This window comes from Fundulus heteroclitus, chromosome 7, assembly GCF_011125445.2.
Source record: "Fundulus heteroclitus isolate FHET01 chromosome 7, MU-UCD_Fhet_4.1, whole genome shotgun sequence".
Lineage (NCBI taxonomy): Eukaryota > Metazoa > Chordata > Actinopteri > Cyprinodontiformes > Fundulidae > Fundulus > Fundulus heteroclitus.
This window is the reverse complement of record NC_046367.1, coordinates 34,807,858-34,826,370: the sequence shown is the minus strand read 5'-3', so window position 1 is coordinate 34,826,370 and position 18,513 is coordinate 34,807,858. Positions and strand designations below refer to the sequence as shown.

General features: G+C 38.8%; 1 protein-coding gene across 1 annotated transcript in view; it reads left to right on the top strand.

Annotated features, from left to right (window-relative positions):
• The first annotated feature begins 1,052 nt into the window (after positions 1-1,052).
• Positions 1,053-18,513, top strand: part of nxph2a (neurexophilin 2a) — a 35,392-nt gene continuing 17,931 nt past the window's right edge. Inside the window, exons 1-2 of the mRNA XM_012854439.3 lie at positions 1,053-1,816; positions 1,914-2,055. Of these exons, the coding sequence (XP_012709893.2) occupies positions 2,011-2,055 (45 nt within the window). The 5' untranslated portion in view covers positions 1,053-1,816; positions 1,914-2,010. The remainder of the gene's footprint in view (positions 1,817-1,913; positions 2,056-18,513) is intronic.

Genomic DNA, 18,513 nt, shown 5'->3' with positions numbered 1-18,513 from the left:
ATGATTATCAGGTGTGACTGACTGCTGAGGAGGTGAAGTGAAAATTGACAGAAAATAACTGATGACTGAAAACTAACAATAAATAAAGTCAAACCTAACCCAAAAGAGATGAAAAAATGAAAATAACAGAAAAACAATGCCAAACCAAAACTCAACCATGACAAATATGGGGAAGGGTGAGGGGAAGATGAATGAAGCTCAATAGAGGGCAATCCTGGAAGTAAACCTGTTTTTTTTCTTCTACAGACACTCTCAGGAAAAATTGGCCACAGCTCAACTATTTTCCATAGAACTGGCAAAAGATACTAACATAATATCCCCCAAAACGTACTTCGTTAACTGTACAAATAGTGTTTTTGCACTCTATTGACTTGAGAGGATGGGCAAAACAGAAATGCACTGTTTTCAAAAGAAAAAAAAAATACAATAAAAATCTGAAAACCACATGTTGCGTACCACATAGCCTGTATTATTTCTCTTCTACTTCAAAGATTTATGAGTATGTTTCCATGACACTGGACATAAATCAAGTTTTAGTTTTCCATTTGCAGTGAATACTTCTGTAAGTCTTATTCAGTAAATTACAAATATGTGTTCCAATGGTGCTTGCTTATTCAAATTAAAAGTACGTTTTGCAAATAATCTTTTATCAGGCATTAAACCCTACATTGTGGTATTGTGTTTTCTATTGATCTCATGTATCTAAAACATGAAATTTGGTGTTTTCAAAGCCATTGAGCAGAAAATAATCGGAATAAACGGAAATAAAGTATTGAAAAAAGTCACTTTGTGTGTTGTTAATCTATGCATTGTGTTTCCCTTTGTGAATTGAGATAATAAACTGGTAAACTGTTCAATTATATTATAATTCCGTGAAGAACTGCTTAGTGTACATTTTTTGTTGTGTTGTTGCAACCACATGGTGGAGCCAAAGTTCCAAGAATCCCCCCCAGTCCCGTCTTGTCCACTGTAGAGAGACCTAAAGCTTTTTGCGCACCAACATGCTGTCCGAAACCATTTGCTATCTTTTCCCCGTATGCTCAGAACTGCAGCTTCAGCTGTTTCCCAAACGAGAAAGTTTTTCTCCCCATCTCTGTTATTAGGAATATTCCAAAAGCCCCGTTCGGAGGTACACATTGCAAGCGCGGCATGCAAATATTCCACAAATAAAACCTAAATACGTTTTGTTCCTTATCTGGGGACCTTCATTAACGTCTCCCGGTGATCATTCCTACGTGCTCCTCAAGTCTATGAACGTGTCCCATTCTCCATTCGTCCTTTCCTAAATATTCGAACTTAATCGCTTGCATGGTATTTTCCTTCTTCACGTTTAAAGGGTTAAAAGAGAAAGAAAAGCGCGCACCACTGTGACATCAAGCCTCTTACTTAAGTCTTAAATAAGGAGGGAGGGAGACTTTCAGAGGGAGATCTTCAGGTGCTGAGTCTCTGAGCAGATGCGCGCCGACCTCGGAGTCTCCAGGCGCGCAGCGGAGGATTTTGCGCACTGGAATCAAGCAGAGCTGAAGGAGCGGTCTGCTTGACCGACCGCAGTCTAGGCGCCGGCGATACGGAACTCAGTTGGTAGCATTCCACTGCGGACAGAGGCAACTTCCAGCTCACGTCGCTCCGGATTAAACAGAAGAAAACTGCTCGCTTGGATTTGAAACTTAGAAAACTAAGTCGCCGTTTGAAGACATCTCATTAGAGGAGATTCCAACACCCTGAGAGACGGGGACGTTTAAAGAGGATTGTAGAACTCTTTGCAGGATTGGACGGGGATGGTTCCAGCTTGAAGTATCAGTAAATCTGCAGAACAGTAAGGAAAAGTTTTTTTTCTTCCCCTCTTTTCAATTCTACGACTAAAACCGCGTATAACTGTGGCGTTTGGGTGAATCTTTCCACTTTCCTTGCAGGTGATGTTCCAGCGGTATGCGTGTCTTCTCCTCTCCAAGTCTTCCAGAGGGGATTTAACCGCCGCTCATCTTTCCTAAAACCGTCAAGTCGCTGAAGATGAGAGCCCTGCAAACCTTCTTGTTGTTTTTCCTCCTGCACCAGGTGAGGACTGGAGTGACTGCAAACAAACTGTTTATTTCTACTCGCAGAGAGCTGCAGTTTAAAACTTAACCTACCAACCAAATCTCTCATCGTGTAGCATTACTTTTCATTGAAAGTAAATACACATTTTCCTAAATACCACTTAGTAAAGTCATACCACAAGATCCAGTTCAGTTTTACAAGTTATACCGATTGTTAGCCTTGCACTCCACCTTCTCAGTTCATTTACAGTGAATGCATTTTTTTCTTCAGTAGCATTTTAGAGGGAAAAAAAAAGAAGCAAAATTACTATGTTTCAGTAGCTTTTTTTCCTAGATACATATTACATATATATTGTATTCATCAGTGGCTTATAAAGTATTGGATATATGGATATTACATTTCATTAAATGGCTTTCTCTGCTAAATTAAATGTCTTTATATTCAGAATTAGGCTTGAATTTATTTCCATTTAATTAGGGTATACACTTTTAATCAGGTGATATTTAAACCATATGCAACTGTATGGGTGTCTATATATACACATGCGCAACCACATTATATATATATATATATATATATATATATATATATATATATATATATATTAAAATATTGATGTTACTGGAAACATGTCATGCCAACTATTTGCCTTTTTTCCTCATACTTGCGGCCTAACCTAGTACACATCCTTTATTTCAGTACAATTTTTTTTTTTGGAACCAAGTGACATGAAAGTGAACCTCTGAGTTGAACCCGTAACATTTGGTAAATATATTTTCTTCAGCATACAACAAAAAAGCCAGAGTTTTGGAAAGGACAATTGAAGGGATTTTCTTTTTTTTTAGAAAGCTTTTGTCACTTCTTCAAAATGCTTAAGTCCGTGCATGGGAATTTTATTTTGGCTTTTCTAGAAATTCATTGTGTTAAGCTTTTTGATATAATCCTCCTTTAGTGTAATTTTATTTTTATTGTGGTAATCTCTATTTAGAAAGATTGTGATCTTTTGGGAAATTGAAAGGATTTTTTTTCTACTTTGATGAACATCTGCTGATGTGTCCTCTTCAGATTTTTTTCTAATACTGTTGGTTTTATCCTGATTATTCCCTTTCCCTGATCGGACTTAAATGGTAAATGCCATCGGATTGAAGAAGTTCCTCACATCTGTGCTCAATCCTCAAAGAGGGCTTCTTTTAAAGATAGCCTTGAACTGTGCAGCTGCAGCAGCAGCATAAAGCTGTCTGTTCTGTTGTAATCAGCACTGAGCCTGTTGGGAGCTGTGCCTCCAGAGAGAAAGAGGCAGGCCACCTCCCCGGGGAGGCTCTCTTTATATGCCTCGGTGGCTTCCCTCCCAGCACACCCACAAACGTCTGACTGGGGACATTTTAGACTTTATCAACATTACTTCAAATTTGTAGGCTGAGGAAATGCGGAAATCCGCTCAAAACATAAAATAAGTTTTCAGGAACCTTTCCGAACTTCAAAGAGGTTGGTGTGTATGGATTATAAAAGTAAACACAACAGCTAAAACATAAATCTGAGAAGATACAAAAATGGCCAATGCAAAACGCTTGAAATTTAGTGTTTTCGGTTGGAAAGGCAGGAATTCATCCATATCCTCCCACCCAGATCATGTGCACTTCAGGTGGTGAAGAAGTAACCCCCGTTCCCAGCATCTGTGACAAACCCCAGGGACAAATAAGAGGGTCAAAGCCATCCTGGGAGAATCGGTCGTACCCTGTGACATCTGCTGCAGTTATCCCCAGCTCAATGACAACAGGACAATGTAGATGAAGACGAAGCATTATAAAGCTCCTCCGCTGTCTTCCTTCTCCCAGTCTTGCCGTGACTCTACTCCCACAGAGTTTCACGCAGCAGCATGTGTAGCTTTTTAAACTCAGATTAGGATTAGGAATGAAGAGACATCGACAAAGACTACAACAGTTTGGGAATTTATAGCCAGGGTAGCTCTGTGGTTGTATCTTGTTGGGACAAAGCCTCAACGAGGCCCATGGTGATGGGATCAGCGACAGTGTTAAACTTCTGTGACACCGTGTGTATGTATATATATATATATATATATATATATATATATATATATATATATATATATATATATAAATATGTGTGTGTGTGTGTGTGTGTGTGTGTGTGTGCATGTTTAAAAAGGAAATAAGGTGTTAGATCAGAGAGTGAGCCTGAACGCATTTTATTTTCAGAATTGTGACACGCCTGCGGTTCTTCCAACAAACTTTGATGTGCCTTGATTTAAGGGATTACCAGTGATTTCTCAAAGCTTCTGGCAGCAGTTGTGATCTTTTTTTAATTTATCTACCAACGTGTGCCACATGCTGTGGCAGCTACCGCAGTTATTGGCCCTGGGCGAGCCCGTTCTTCTGCACCCTTTAACCTTCTGGGTTTTCACACTTGTGTCAATCTAAGGTGGTCCTGATGCAAAAAAAATAAATCACACTAGAATAATGCATTTACTGCTCTTAAACTATGCTTTAAACCCTTGTAGATTACTGTTGCAAACCACACTCGAACCATACTGTAAAGATAGCGTAGTTGCATTAATGCCTGATAATGCATATTCAACACATACCGATCAGCATCCCATCATGTCACAGTTATATCCATATATGACAAATTTAGTTCATCTGAAAACTAAGTCTCTGAATATCTATGACTTGTATGCGCAATATTCAAATTAACAACCTCTTCTTCACTCAGAATCAGAATTGTTATGCGTGCACAACAGCATTTCGTTTTAGGGATCACAGCTTTCACAGCAGTAAAACCACACAAGTAAAAACAATAACAAGAACATTTTGACAATTTAGGATAATTTGTGATTGAGAATGTCTTTTACAGCAAAAACACAATTGATTTTCTGACATAATTGAAAATAAATTTGGGTAGTAAAAGGTTCAAATTTTACTGCTTCATGTAGAATTATCACATCCAGGTTTGAGCTGTCTAAAGTATTTTAGTATTTTAGATTTTGAAAACAGAGGGATTAAAACACTATTTATCTTCAACATAGAAAATAACAATAACAATGATGATAGATTAACAAATAAATAGATAAAATGTTAAAATAGCTCTTTAATTCGTTGTCAAAATAGAATCCGTGAATCAGATGTTCATTTTAGAGTATGGGGTCTTCACGCTGCTCCTCGACAGAATGCCGCCCCGGGCGTTAAAGCCATGTAGAAAATACCACCGGCTGCGTGATGATTTATCTCTCCATCAGGGGAACAAAAGAGTCAGAATGTGAACCCAAAGTAATATTTGTCGCTAGACTCATGTAAAAGGGACATTTTTCCTCATCATTTTCTCTGTAGCGGCAGAGAGAGCGACGCTCCTTTCAAAGTCAGAAACGGCTCCAGCAAGGACAACACTTTTATCCCTGTATTCGTAACAAAACACAAATTCTACACAAATTCCCTCTCTAAGGACCTCTTAACCCTCTTTCGCTTGCCCATGCTCAATTAGGTTTGGTTTTATTATTTATTTACTGTATATTTAAAGGCAACTTAACACTGGGAAGTGTAATAAAATGTACAGTTGGGGGGATTAGGAGCAGCTCTTTAATCTCACGCTCCTGATAATGCTGCACGGGCTGATTGATTAGTTTTTCAGGAAGCTTATGTCAGAAAAACCTAATCCGTCTTTGGATTGTGCCAGCCTTGTAAGGTTTTCCGCGCTGCCACTTTATCATGGTGGCGAATTACAGAGCTGCTGGGCTGTGATAAGGTCCTCGTCTCTTTTACAGACCCCACCGCTCAACCCTTTTGCACACTTGCCCCCTCCCCCTCCCCCCTCCTCCCTCTGGACAATAAAAAAAAATGTGTTTATATTCTTCACATCCCTGCTCTGCCTGGTCTTCACATCAACCTCTCCCAGGATTTGCCTTGTAAGAAAGAGAGCGGGGGAAGGAAAAAAAAAAAAAAAAAAGAGAAGAACTTAAGTCTTCAAAAAGCCACCAGAGAAATTGGGTGGAGAGAGAGAGAAAAATGTGAGAGAAAATGGGTATGGCAAGGCCAGTGAAAATTTCCGTGGAAGTGATTAAAACATGGATTTGACAGAGTGAAGAGGGGCCCGTATGCATGCGCAGCCTTCCAGGAATCATTTTGGAGCTTACATGGTGCAGATGTGTATCTGTGCACATATTGGGGTCGCAATCTTTACAGCCAGAAGGCTCGACTTGATAATCCCTCATAAACAATACCCGTCCGTGGCATTTGCTGTCCTCGGCCCGCATGTTGCTCATCACCTCTGTGAAGGAAAAGGTTGTCGTTTTTTGAGGCTTAAATCCCTCAAATGCAGCCGGCAGCCACAACAGGTTGTGCTTTTTACTGTATGGATCCCCGCAAGCTGTTCCTTTCTCCATCCTCATTTACAACCGACGCGGCAATGCATCTTCGCTAAAGGTCCCCGAATGAAGAGACAGAAGCTCAGAATGACTGATCGCGGTGACACAATTGCCCTTTGCACTGACAAAAACGCTAATCTGAAAACTGGAAGGCCCATTAAAGACTTAAGCCAAACAGTTATTAACGTTATGATTATTTATTTTTTTTCCACGACTGCTGCTCTTTTGATGTGAGCCGTTTGGCATTAGGCAATTATTGTGTCATTTACCGTTATCGTAAACATATCTATATTCTGATGAATAATTGGTCTTCCTAATCTCTAAATAGGGATGTTTGCAAAACCATGATTGAATGAAATCTTTTTTATTTTGTAACGTTTCAGTTGAACAGAACTGGTGTAATTCTGCTGGTTAGTTTTATGTTTAGAGTTTAGACTTTTAGTGGTTGTTTTTATGGGACGTGACTTTTTAAATAGTTCTTATCGTCATTACACTGTAAGGCACAGAATATCGGGACAGAAATGTAACGTGCCTGTTTAGGATAATGTGAAACGCAGAGCTTTGTCTTTGTTTGAGCCGTAAATGATGTGGGGTTCCTGGTGGAAGAAACATTATGTTTAATGTGTTGTTGAGATTCGTGGTCTTGGTCCAAAGCTATGAATTTTTATGGCCGTTGTGCAGCCCCAGGCGAGTTAGACCGGGAGCCTCTGCTACCTTATAGCGCTGTCATTACTGCTGTGCAATATCAAAAACAGGCAGCATTTACTGATGTGGAACTATTACCGTTTAACAGACTGTTGACTGTGTTGCTCTATTTTTCATCTGGGCTGCAACAAAATAAAACCTGGAAGTGATCTTGTATACCTTTTATATTTTATGTGATAGACCAAGACAAAGTAATGTATAATTTCTGCTTCTTTTTTTTCCCTTCAAATAAAAAATCTGAAAAGGTTGGCAGGCATTTAAATTCCCCGTTTTTCTCTGGCAACCTTGAATACGATCGATTGCAATAAACTGCATCCAGAAGTTGTACTGATTAAGCAAAGCCATAAGAAAGCCCCTCTGCAGTTTTCTACAAGCAATTAGTGGTCAGATGAGGACAAAACGTAACTTTCTGGTCCATGCATTGTGCTTTGTATGGCAAGAATGGACACCATGAGTTATGGTGGTGGCAGCATCATGCTGTGGGGATGCTTTTGTTCAGCAGAAGATGGAGTCAGCGAAATACAGCACAATCCTTCTAAAGACGGCAACAACACTAAACATGGAGCCAGACTTACAATAGAAGGATTTAGAGCAACACATACCCATGTAAATGGCCTAGTCAAAGCCCAGACCAATAGAAAAAAAATTGGCAATACTTGGAAAAAGGTTGTAAATACTTTAAAATCAATGTTCGAAGATGATCACCGTCGAGCCTGCACGATTTTGCGACCATTGACAACATTGACAGCAACTTAAGTCAAAGTTACTACATATAGAGAATTTGAGGGGCTTTTATTTTGATTAAATTTGTTGAGCAGCATCTTGATATGTTTTACTGTCATGCTGAATCAAAATTATTCACTGAAAACTTACAGTTTAGTAGCAACATTGACAGCAACTTAGGTCAAAGTGGACACATAGACATTTTCAGCGGCTTTTATTTTGAAATCCCACGTCAGAAGTGCTTGGAATTTGTTGAGCAGCATCTGGAAGTGTTCTACTGTCAACCTGAGGTGACAGAATCTATAGAAAATGTACAGTCTAGTAGCAACATTGACAGCAACTTAGAAGAAAATTCAATGGGTATGAAAGGGCAAGCCTCATATGTGTGGATAGAAGATTGGAAAGAAAATGCTGCATTTAGAAAAAAGCCATTGTCCTGTCTACAAAGTTAGTTTACAGGCCTGGTTTTAATCCTGAGATGATATAAACACAAAGAAACTTATTTAAAAACAATAAACCTAAAGACACACACAAAACTGACAAAAAAGCAATAACAGAAAATAGCAACACATAAGAAAAAGTAGTGACCTGTTGGTATCTTTTGTCAGCAGACGTGCCTGAATGTTCTCCGGTTCGTCTTTGTTTAAGCAATTGCTTCACCAGTAAATTAAAAACTCTTCATTGTTGCTGGTGGCAAACTATTCCAGTCTGGGCTCCTTTAATTGAAAACATTTGCATCCTGCTGGATTACAGTTGGCAAGATTTAGCAGCCTGCCTTGCCATTATTCCTGCAGTGGTTTGCTTTAAGATAATTGTGCTTATCAAAAAAAAAAAGAAGAAATAAAAATAAAGATGTGTATAACAATCAAAGCTTAGAAAATTATGCGTTTTCTGAACTTTATAAAAATGCCACTTCAATGGCCTCTGACCTAGAAAATGTTTGTTCAATAACATCACGCTTTAAAACTGATGTCAACGTGGCCCCAAATAGTGACACAGTTGGGTGTGAATCAAGGTGTGAAAAGGTTGAATCTGGACCAAATTTTTTTTCATTTTTTTTTTTTAATCAGCCTGTTTCACTTATAACTACATTCTCAGCCAATATGACTCAAACAAGCAAACGGTTTCCGCTTTTTACTGTCTGACGTGCAAAGTTTTTAATTACCACCCGCTTCGGTCCTGTAGCAGGCAATCACAGCACATGTCAGAGCTCAGGAAAATGATTGACCTCTTTAATTAAAAACGGCATGGCTTCCCTGTAAAAAGGCAAGGTGCGACAGCTTCAGAATAAGTACAATAAATCTCCCCCTCTGATTATTCCCACTTTTGCATTTTCTTCCTGCCGCCAAGCTCTCGAGGCCTTTCTTTTGCGGCTTGTCATTTCCAGCCCTAACAAAGCTCTGTCAGCTTCCTAGTGTCTCTGTGTATTCCTTGTGATGTACCTGTCTTCAGAGCGTCTCGGAGAGAAAGGAAGCAGCGTCTTGCCAGCTCTCGTTTCTTCTTCAAAGGGGGCTGTTTTCTGTGAAATCAGACGCGGCGCAGTCAGCTTTGAGAATGGAAACATTTGCTCTGTCAAATTTAGCGGATGTACGTTTGAACAAATCAAGCAGAGCAACCCACACTTTTTTTTTTTTTGCCCTTTAAAAAAAAAAAAAAAAAAAAAGCGTCTTATCATTTCCAGCACAGAATTGAAAGGAACAAAAATGATAAACGGTAGTTGTCACGCAGGAACGCAAAACGGTTCAGTGAGAAGCGTTTAGTTTTTTTCTCTTTTTTTTTTTTTTTACTGTTGGAATCTGAGAACCAAAACCCTGACGAAGTAATAAACAAATAACACACTGCGCCTCTTCTTGTTTCAACTGCTACGCTTTACAAGTGCTTTCGCCATTGTAGTGAGGTGTTAAAACTGGTCAAGAGATAATTACACTGAATCCTACATGCTTTGTGGTATTATCCTCTCCAATCCCCGCTATCAGAAATCCAGAGGTGTGCAGCAGGTGTCAGGAACCTGCACGAGGAGTTAGTGCTCTGACCATGTAAGGGGATTATGAAAGTGATGATGCACTGAAAGGTAACGCCTGCCTGAAAGTGAAGCGTCGAGGGCTTTGCCGCTGTCGTATGACAGGTGCCGAGATAACGCAAGCATCCAGATTACCTGGAGGCTCTCTTCTCAGACGCCGCGCTCACTGACTCCTCCTCCCCTGCCGGGATCTTCGTTAACACTTCCCCAACATCCGACAGCGTCGCTACATTTAAATTTCCCACACCGAGTAAGGCTCGGTAACATCTCATTTACACCCCCTGGGCCTTTCGCAGTCGATTCGCGGATGGACGGGAAGCAGGATGTCTAAAAGTGTGGGACAGTTTACATTTTAGTCAGTTTTCAGTAATCTGCATCAATTAAATCAACAATATTGGCGTATTGTTTTATCGGTTACAATGTGATAACAGTCGTTAATGCTTATAAAAAATATACTGCAAAAACAGAACTAAAAATAAGTAAAATTTTCTTAAAATGAGTGTATCTGTCCTTGATTTGAGCAGGTAAATAAGATGATCTGCCAGTGGAATACGATTTTTGCACGTAAAATAGGAACAACTCATCTCCATCATCTTATTTCTAGTGCAGGATGTCTAGTTATCTTATTTAGGGGCCAAAATACTCATTCCATTGGTAGATAATCTTATTTACCTGCTCAAATCTAGGACAAAAACACACATTTCAAGAACATTTCACTTATTTTTAGTGTCCGTTTTTGCAGTGTAGCCTTGGTTTAAATTTATTATGCACAAATGTAATGTTCATTTCTAGTTCAAGATGAAATAGCGATTTGCTGAAATCTTGATAAATGTTGTGCTGTAAGTGCTGCAATTTTACTCTGCTTACCCGACGAAAATTAAAAGTTAAAAACTTGTAAAAATCAATAAATACATATTTCATTTATGTGTTTTAGTAACAGATCAACCATTGCGCAGATTATGGCTTGGGAATGTGTAAATGTTTTGAAGCCCCACCTCTCTTTTGCACTTATTTCAGTTTGTTTGCATCAGCGATCTCATAAAGCTAACAGTGGCAGGGCACTAAAACACCGTAGTGAACACACACAAACACACACACCCACGTCAGATGGAACTTTTCCTTTTCGAAAGCTTCCCAGATTTTCTCCTGATTATTTTTGAATGGCTCCGCCAGAGGTTAGATCTAGTTAAGGCAGACTTCTTATCCAAATAGGGTCCGACCTGCAGTCTCAAAACATGGGGAAGACTTGAATGTGAACCTGTGTTTCGTTCAGCAGAATGATTACAAGTCTGAAAGGGTTGAACATGAAAATAGCCTCGGTCATGAGATATCCTTCCATCACTGACTGTATAAAGTGACGCAGATAGCTCAAACTCTTCTTTTTATTGGCTGATGAGGAGCTTAGTTTAGAGACCCAGGCAGAACTGTCAAATCTATCAATGAGAAGACGTGTCCGACTGTGCCACAGATGACCAATCAACTTTGCAGATTTGTTTTATTACTTTTTGTACTGCATCATACACTACTTTATGTATGTTTTTTTTCAGTAAAGTTCCTGCATGCCTATGTTTTGTTTCTCTCCAGTTCTACTGTGAGAACTCCTCCAGCTGCAGCATAGCAACTTATCTAGGGGCGTTTTCTTTGGTCTTATTAATAACCGGTCCCAGCGTGGCCTAAAGATCAGAACCACTTAGCCCGCCTATGACCTTTGCCAAGACTGGACAGCCTGCCTGCTTTGAAGCAACATTTTCTGCCATGATTTCTGTCTGTTAGCCACCTGGAGAGACAAAGGGGATTCAGAAGCACACACCTGCTGAAATCTAGCAACATAAGGGGTGAAGCAACTTGCTTTTCGTCCTCTTTGTCAAATCTCTCCTTTCAGTATAAAGTATGGAGTAGAACTTAGAACTAGGTGATAAAATCACTTTCTTCTGGCTTTTGAGAGGCTAAAAATAAACCAGTTCATTAGCATTTAACAATGATTTCCAGGCGACAAAACTTCACCCTTTTAATAATTATTGTTAAGGTTAATCAATCACTTAATCAACATTGTCTACCTTTCTTTGTTGGTCGTGTGATTTTCTGTTTCTTAGTGCATAATTAGTGAGCATAGTTTGTTTGATCAAAAATAAACGTAATTCTTGATTCTATTAGTGATGCTGAGATTGTCCATAAACGTCACTGCCTCCCCATTACCTACAGAATTTGTTATAAAGTTGCCCTCACCGCCTACCAGTTCCTGGCAATGCTCCTGAAAACTTAAAGCACCTCCTTACATCCCGCCCATCCTACCCACTCCCTCCGCTCACATAACGCCAGCCTGCTCCATCTGCCTCCTACCTTGTTACGGACAATGGGTGAGCGGGCCTTCTGCTCAGATGCTCCTTGCCTTTGTAAACCCCTTCCCCGACCACCTGAGCGCCTCACAAACACTTGCTGCTTTTAATAACACCGTAAAGAATATCTTAAATATGTCTATCTTGCTTTTTTTGGGGTGATTTTTATATTTTAGCACTTTTTTTATGAAAAGCATTTTAGTAATTAAATTTGCTTTTGTCAATATACATTAGTTATGCATAAATTATAATCCTGATAAATATACGGACATTTCCTGATTCTTCTTTTGATATATAATAGAGGTCACATGGTGGAAATAGTAAAAGTTCACCTTACAGATTGATTTTTTTTTTTTTTAAAGATTCAATATTAATATACTGACTGGTCCATTAACATTAACTTAATTGGACAATACAAAAGTGTTACTTTACTTTAAAAAAAATTGTCTTCTCCTTGTTTAGACCATTTGAATACTTTAAAGTGTATATGTATAATTTTATTGTGGTTATAGAAATAATGTTTCAAAAGTCCTTTTCTGTAACATGGTAAAATGGTTAACTCATATCAGCCGTGTTTTCCCTCTGTGCTCTCCAGCAGCGGGCTGATGCACACACACACACACACACCATCAGACACACACTTTCACTGCAGCGCCCCCTCCCTGTCTCTTCTCGCTCGCTCACTCATTTGGTGGTGTTTTATTTATGTCACCTGTCTCATTCACTCCAGCTAAACATCAGTTAGTTACGGCGCAGGGAGCATGATGAAAGCTGTGACAGCAGAAGCAGTTCGAGTTGCCTGGATCGAGTTTTGTAAAGTTTTGCTTAACAGAGTGCTGATATTATTATTATTATTATTTCAAGTTGGAATTTAGTGTGGTGTTATTTCCATTAATTCTTGTACAATCTTCAAAAGCTACTTTTGAACATATTTAACATTAAGTCATGAATTCAACAGGCTACAGCTCTGATTTCAGTGGAATGGGCTGTAAGTTTCTGTGATTTTTGACTAGAATGATCTTGCGAAAGTTTTTTTGCTTACTCCTTATGTGAAACTCTTACTCCTTACCTTCATTTAAAGTAAATTATATAAATTACTCTTTGATTGAATAATCTCACGCTGAAATAGTTTGAAAAATCCAACAAATAATTTGAGTACACTTATTGAAGGAGGAAAACAATCCCATGTTAATAAATAATTGTGGACAACAATTTTTTGTGGCAAATATAAGTAATGAATTGACCTTATTTACAATATGCAATTATACACTGTACATTTTTAAATTTCATCTTTATTTCTAGTATTTTATTCCATGCTGTTTGGAAGTACTTTTTTTTATCATATCAATAGAAATGTAGGCATTAACCAAAGGATGCCCACTGTTATGTATTTTGGAGGATTTTTAATACTGCAGGCCTGTTTCTCCTCCAAAAGACATTGTTGCACTTGTGGATGATATCATGAACCCTATGAAATGTCACAAGTTTAAATAACTATCTGGTGGACTCTGCAGCAGAATTTAAAATAGACAACAACAACAACAAGACAACCCGAAACATTTGTTTAAATCAACACAGCAATAGTTCACAATAGACAAACTCAACCCATAACCCACTCCACCCATAGCCATTTCAGTTCCCAGACCTAAATTCTTATGTCAACAAGCTGAAAAAAAGAGTGTATAAAAGAGGAATGTTGAGGAATCAAGAGAGATCATGGATAAAAGAACGATGAAAGTGCCTTCTCTGTATGCACCAACACTGAGCAATGTTTCAGGGGCGTAAAAGAGTGTAAAATATTAACATGGTTGCAAATATTCGTGTTACTGTGATTAAGTTAGAAGCAGTGGTGGGCACGGTCGCACTAACATAGCTCTCAACTCTCACGCATTGACCGTGTGACACACGCATTTCACTAACTTCACACGCTCACACGCAACACAAGACATTTCACACGCAAACATGGAATTTCTCACGCATAAAAATCACAAAGCCCATCTGGGCTGCGGACGACAAAACTCCGCCTTCTGCTGAGTTGTTTCGGCTTCTTTCACAGCTTGTGGCCATCAGTAATTCCTGCTGCAGTTCGTGTTAACAGAGCAGCAGGAAGAGTGATCAGAGTTATGAATAATTTTAGTCTTAACAGTGGTGAAAGTGAGCCGGTAAGGTCCTGTACCGCGTACACAGGAGGGGAGGGGGCGGAGCTGCTGCGAGATGACTGGTTCATTCAGAACCAGTCATGGCTGCACGCTGATCATAAAAACAGTTCTGCTAACCAGATGCAGTTTAAAACGCCACTTGGTCAGTTTATAAGTTTCGTTTTTATTAATTCTGCATTTTGTAACTACATGCACCGTATTTCTGTGCCTCCGCGCTTGCTCCTCTCCCCCCTCCCCTCCTTTCCCTCGGAGCAGGTGCTTTCTGGGCGCCCAGAGCGCACCGAGGAGAGCAATAGAGATTTGTCTGGTCAGCGCGGCGACTGACTGAGAAACCTGTCGCTGTGAAAGGTGATGAGAATGTTATAAACTGTAACAGTCTAGAAATGCATTGAGCTGAAAGGAGGGACACATCAGCAGCAGGATCGTGCGTAAAGACGCAGCGGGAACCTCTGTGTGCCTTAGTGCTGAGGGGATCATAAAGGCTTGATGAAACTCAGCCTGATTCACCAATCAGGTTATAGATTTACAATGATAAACAACCCATAGATGAATGTGTAACAGTATAATAATTCGGTCAATAATTAAAATCTACTTAATTTTATTCAGTATTATTTGAACAATTGTGTATTATTTATGTTTTAATCCATTAACTGAACAATAAAGTATTAATATGTCTCTTTCTCTTTTTAACACAAGTAATACATGTCTACTTCATTGTCTGGTGGGATAAAAATGAGATGGAGTTGACTCCACCGGCTCTTCCAGGGTCCGGTTAGCCCCGCCCCAAACAAGCCACGCCCCCAAATTAGCATAATCTCACTCCTAACTTTTGATAAAAGTTGAGAGGTCTGCGCACTAATATAAAATTGGATAATTACAGAGTGGATTATTGTTCACGCTAAGTTTAGGTGCTTGTCCATGCGTGCAGTTATTCAGAAAGGGAATTGAGCGTTTCTTATTCACATTTCCAGAAAAAGTGCCAACTGTACCTTTAATGGTAGTGTAGCTAATAATTTTGTTGGCGGAATATGCGTTTACGAAGCTAACTTTCTGATTAGCTGTTCCCACCACTGAATAGAAGGAATATGGTTTTTTTTAAATATTACTTTTTTTCCCTCCACACTGAACAAAGGTATGCATTCAAGGCTCAATTTTTCTAAAATGTTCAGTGTGAGCTTATACTATGGCAATGCAGAAAATCTATAGGTAAATAAAACAGGGTTTCCCCCACCGTGTTAAAAGCGTTGTTTATTTTAAAATCCCTCAATGTTTGAGAGCAACATAAAACTGTCAATAAAGTACCCGTCTAGGAGAAAACCTCCTGATCAAAATAAGCTAACGCTAGCTGCTATTAGCTTGACGCACACTATGGCACCCGATTAATGGGCTGCTTTGAGTTGCATCACACAATGAGCGATTTATGTGAGTTTAAACCTGAAGAAATGAAGTACAAGTCCTTTCATGTCTATGAAGTATTTGTGTCACTTAGAATCACCATTGGGTTGTATAGTGCTTGTGCAATAGAATGAAGGAGTTCAATGCTGTATACATAGATTCTGACTGCCCTTTAGTATAGCGGTAAATTAAGTACTTCATTAAGCTAAACAATGTTGCTATCAGGAAATTGTTCTAATACCTGTCATGTCAGTGATTACAGAATAGATGGCATCTTTAAGTTGTATTGCGCATGTCAAAGAATTTATTGCCATGGCTAAAAGGTATTTGGCAACCTGATTTATGTAGCTGGGGATCAAATATACAGTCATATTTAAAGAGGGACATATCATGCTTGCTTACTTTTCACATTTAAATCATTCAGTTGTGGTCTAGAACTGCAATGCTTTGGTCTAAACATTTTTTAATTTAACTCCACATTTCCGTTTTTATTTGTTTATTTCTGTACTGAGGTTCCTCTGAGAGGAACTCCTTAAATACCATTGAGGCACTTCATGCTCCTCCCCCGTTCAATTCAATTCAATTCTATTTTATTTATATAGCACCAATTCATGAAACATGTCATCTCAAGGCACTTCACAAAGTCAAATTCAATCAGATTATACAGATTGGGCCAGATTATAGAGATTGGTCAAAAAAAAAGTCCTATATAAGGGAACCCAGTTGATTGCATCAAAGTCTTGACAAGCAGCATTCCCTCCTGAAGAAGCGCAGAGCTACAGGAAGAGTCATCTGCATTGTCCATGGCTTTGCAGCAATCCCTCATACTGAGCAAGCATGAAGCAACAGTGGAAAGAAAAACTCCCCAGTAATGGGAAGGGTTCCACTCCACCCCGTTCGGCCATTTTTGTAGAATGCTGGGGGACGGAGTAATGAATTGTGTGGGTTAATACACCCAACAACTAAACATTTTCACTTATCCACTTGTAGCTTTAGAATCCTTCAGTTTGGATAACAAACTCTTATGAAAAACAAAAAATGACAGATTAGCGAGATTGGTTAGCCGGAAGTCCATAGCCTTGTTTAGCAGCTCCACAGCAAAAACTGTGATATAATTTTCCAAAAAAAAAAACAAAACAAAAAAAAAAAAACATAATGGAGAATAGGAGCAAAGAGGCTTAAATCGAAGGCAACCGAACACCCAATTTAAGTCTGTTTGCTGTTGAGATGACCCGGATAACTGAGAATTTGCACAGGCATGTAACGCAGAATAAATAAATCGGAATGGATTGAAAAATATGACCAAAACAGAACATAACGATATCTACGCAGTACCTGAACATATTACATTCAACTTTTCTGCATTCCTAGAGACTCCAATTACACAACAAAACGTATCCAAGGGCTAAAAAAGTGGATTTTCCCCTTTAATAAGTTAGAATATTACTAAGTAACTCAATTCATTGAATGGAACACAGTTTGGGGTTAACAACAAGTATATTTAATACCTAGTTAAAGATTGTTATTTTCAAAAGGTACTTTTAATCTGACTAAGAAGTCTCATTGGAAGGGATATTCTAATTTATTAAATATGACTACCTGTATGCAACAGTATCAGATGCATAGAAAGGTGATGCTTGTACATTAGTTACTAGGTGTTTAGTGTCTTTGTATGCTGCTGAAATCCAAGGTACACACTCATTAGTGTGAAAGAGGTTCAAAGGAGCAAAGAACAGAGCAAATGTGACACCTGCTGTACTTTTAGTTGTTTATTATTGAACAGTGAAGCATGTTCTTATAATTCAATGCGTGCTGCTTGCTCGCTACAGGGCAGGAAACTGTGAACAATTTGTTGTATTCAGTGCATCACTTCTTGTAAGGAGTGGCTCTCTAATGATGCAGAACGTTTCAGCATGAAAACTCAAGTCAACACCCATTCCAGCAGTCAAGTTTGTCAATGTCCAAATGAGATGAGTCTCGGCATCGTTTGAGTCAGACTGCGCTGACGCAGAAGAAAAACAGAATTCTGTGATTGAGCTGGAGCAGACCTATACTGACACTGGAAATATGACTAATGGCTCACATTATAAGATTTATGGTAGCCAGAGGAGGGTTAAGTTGCATGCTATAATTTATGCTAATCACAGAACAGCCTTGAGTAACATCAGCAGGGCACAAGAAGCCATCTACTGAAAATGTCACTTGAATACATTTTCTGACAGTAGAAAAACTATCTGGAGCCTACGTACTTTTTTATTTTATCATAACAAACTAGAACGCAAGAACCAAGTAACTGTACATAATGTCTTGAAAGATGAATGTGGACCTGACCTTTCTTGACATAAGAGCGTGAGATCAGTAAGTTTAAGTTGTAGAAACAGAGTTTTGCTCAAGCCTGCTTGTTCATGTTGAAGATTGACTTAAACCGTAAAGGGCATATATATCACTTTTTTACAAATTTTCCTTTTCAGTTGTGTTCAGACTTGTAGATCCTGACAGTTATATTTGAGAGATATGTAATAAACACACACACACACACACACACAAAAAGTTTAAAACAGCTGGTAGTCTTTGCCCTGCTCAGAAATCTATTATGTCGTCATGCATGTATGGTATTGTTTTAGAGCGGCATGGCTCCAAAGCGCTTTTAGTGTAAGAAACTTGTGTCTAAAATTACATAGAAAAACAATGGCAGTTGCAATTGACTTCTGTTTCATTCTTTTATGATTTATTGTTATTTTGGTTCTGAAATATGATGATATT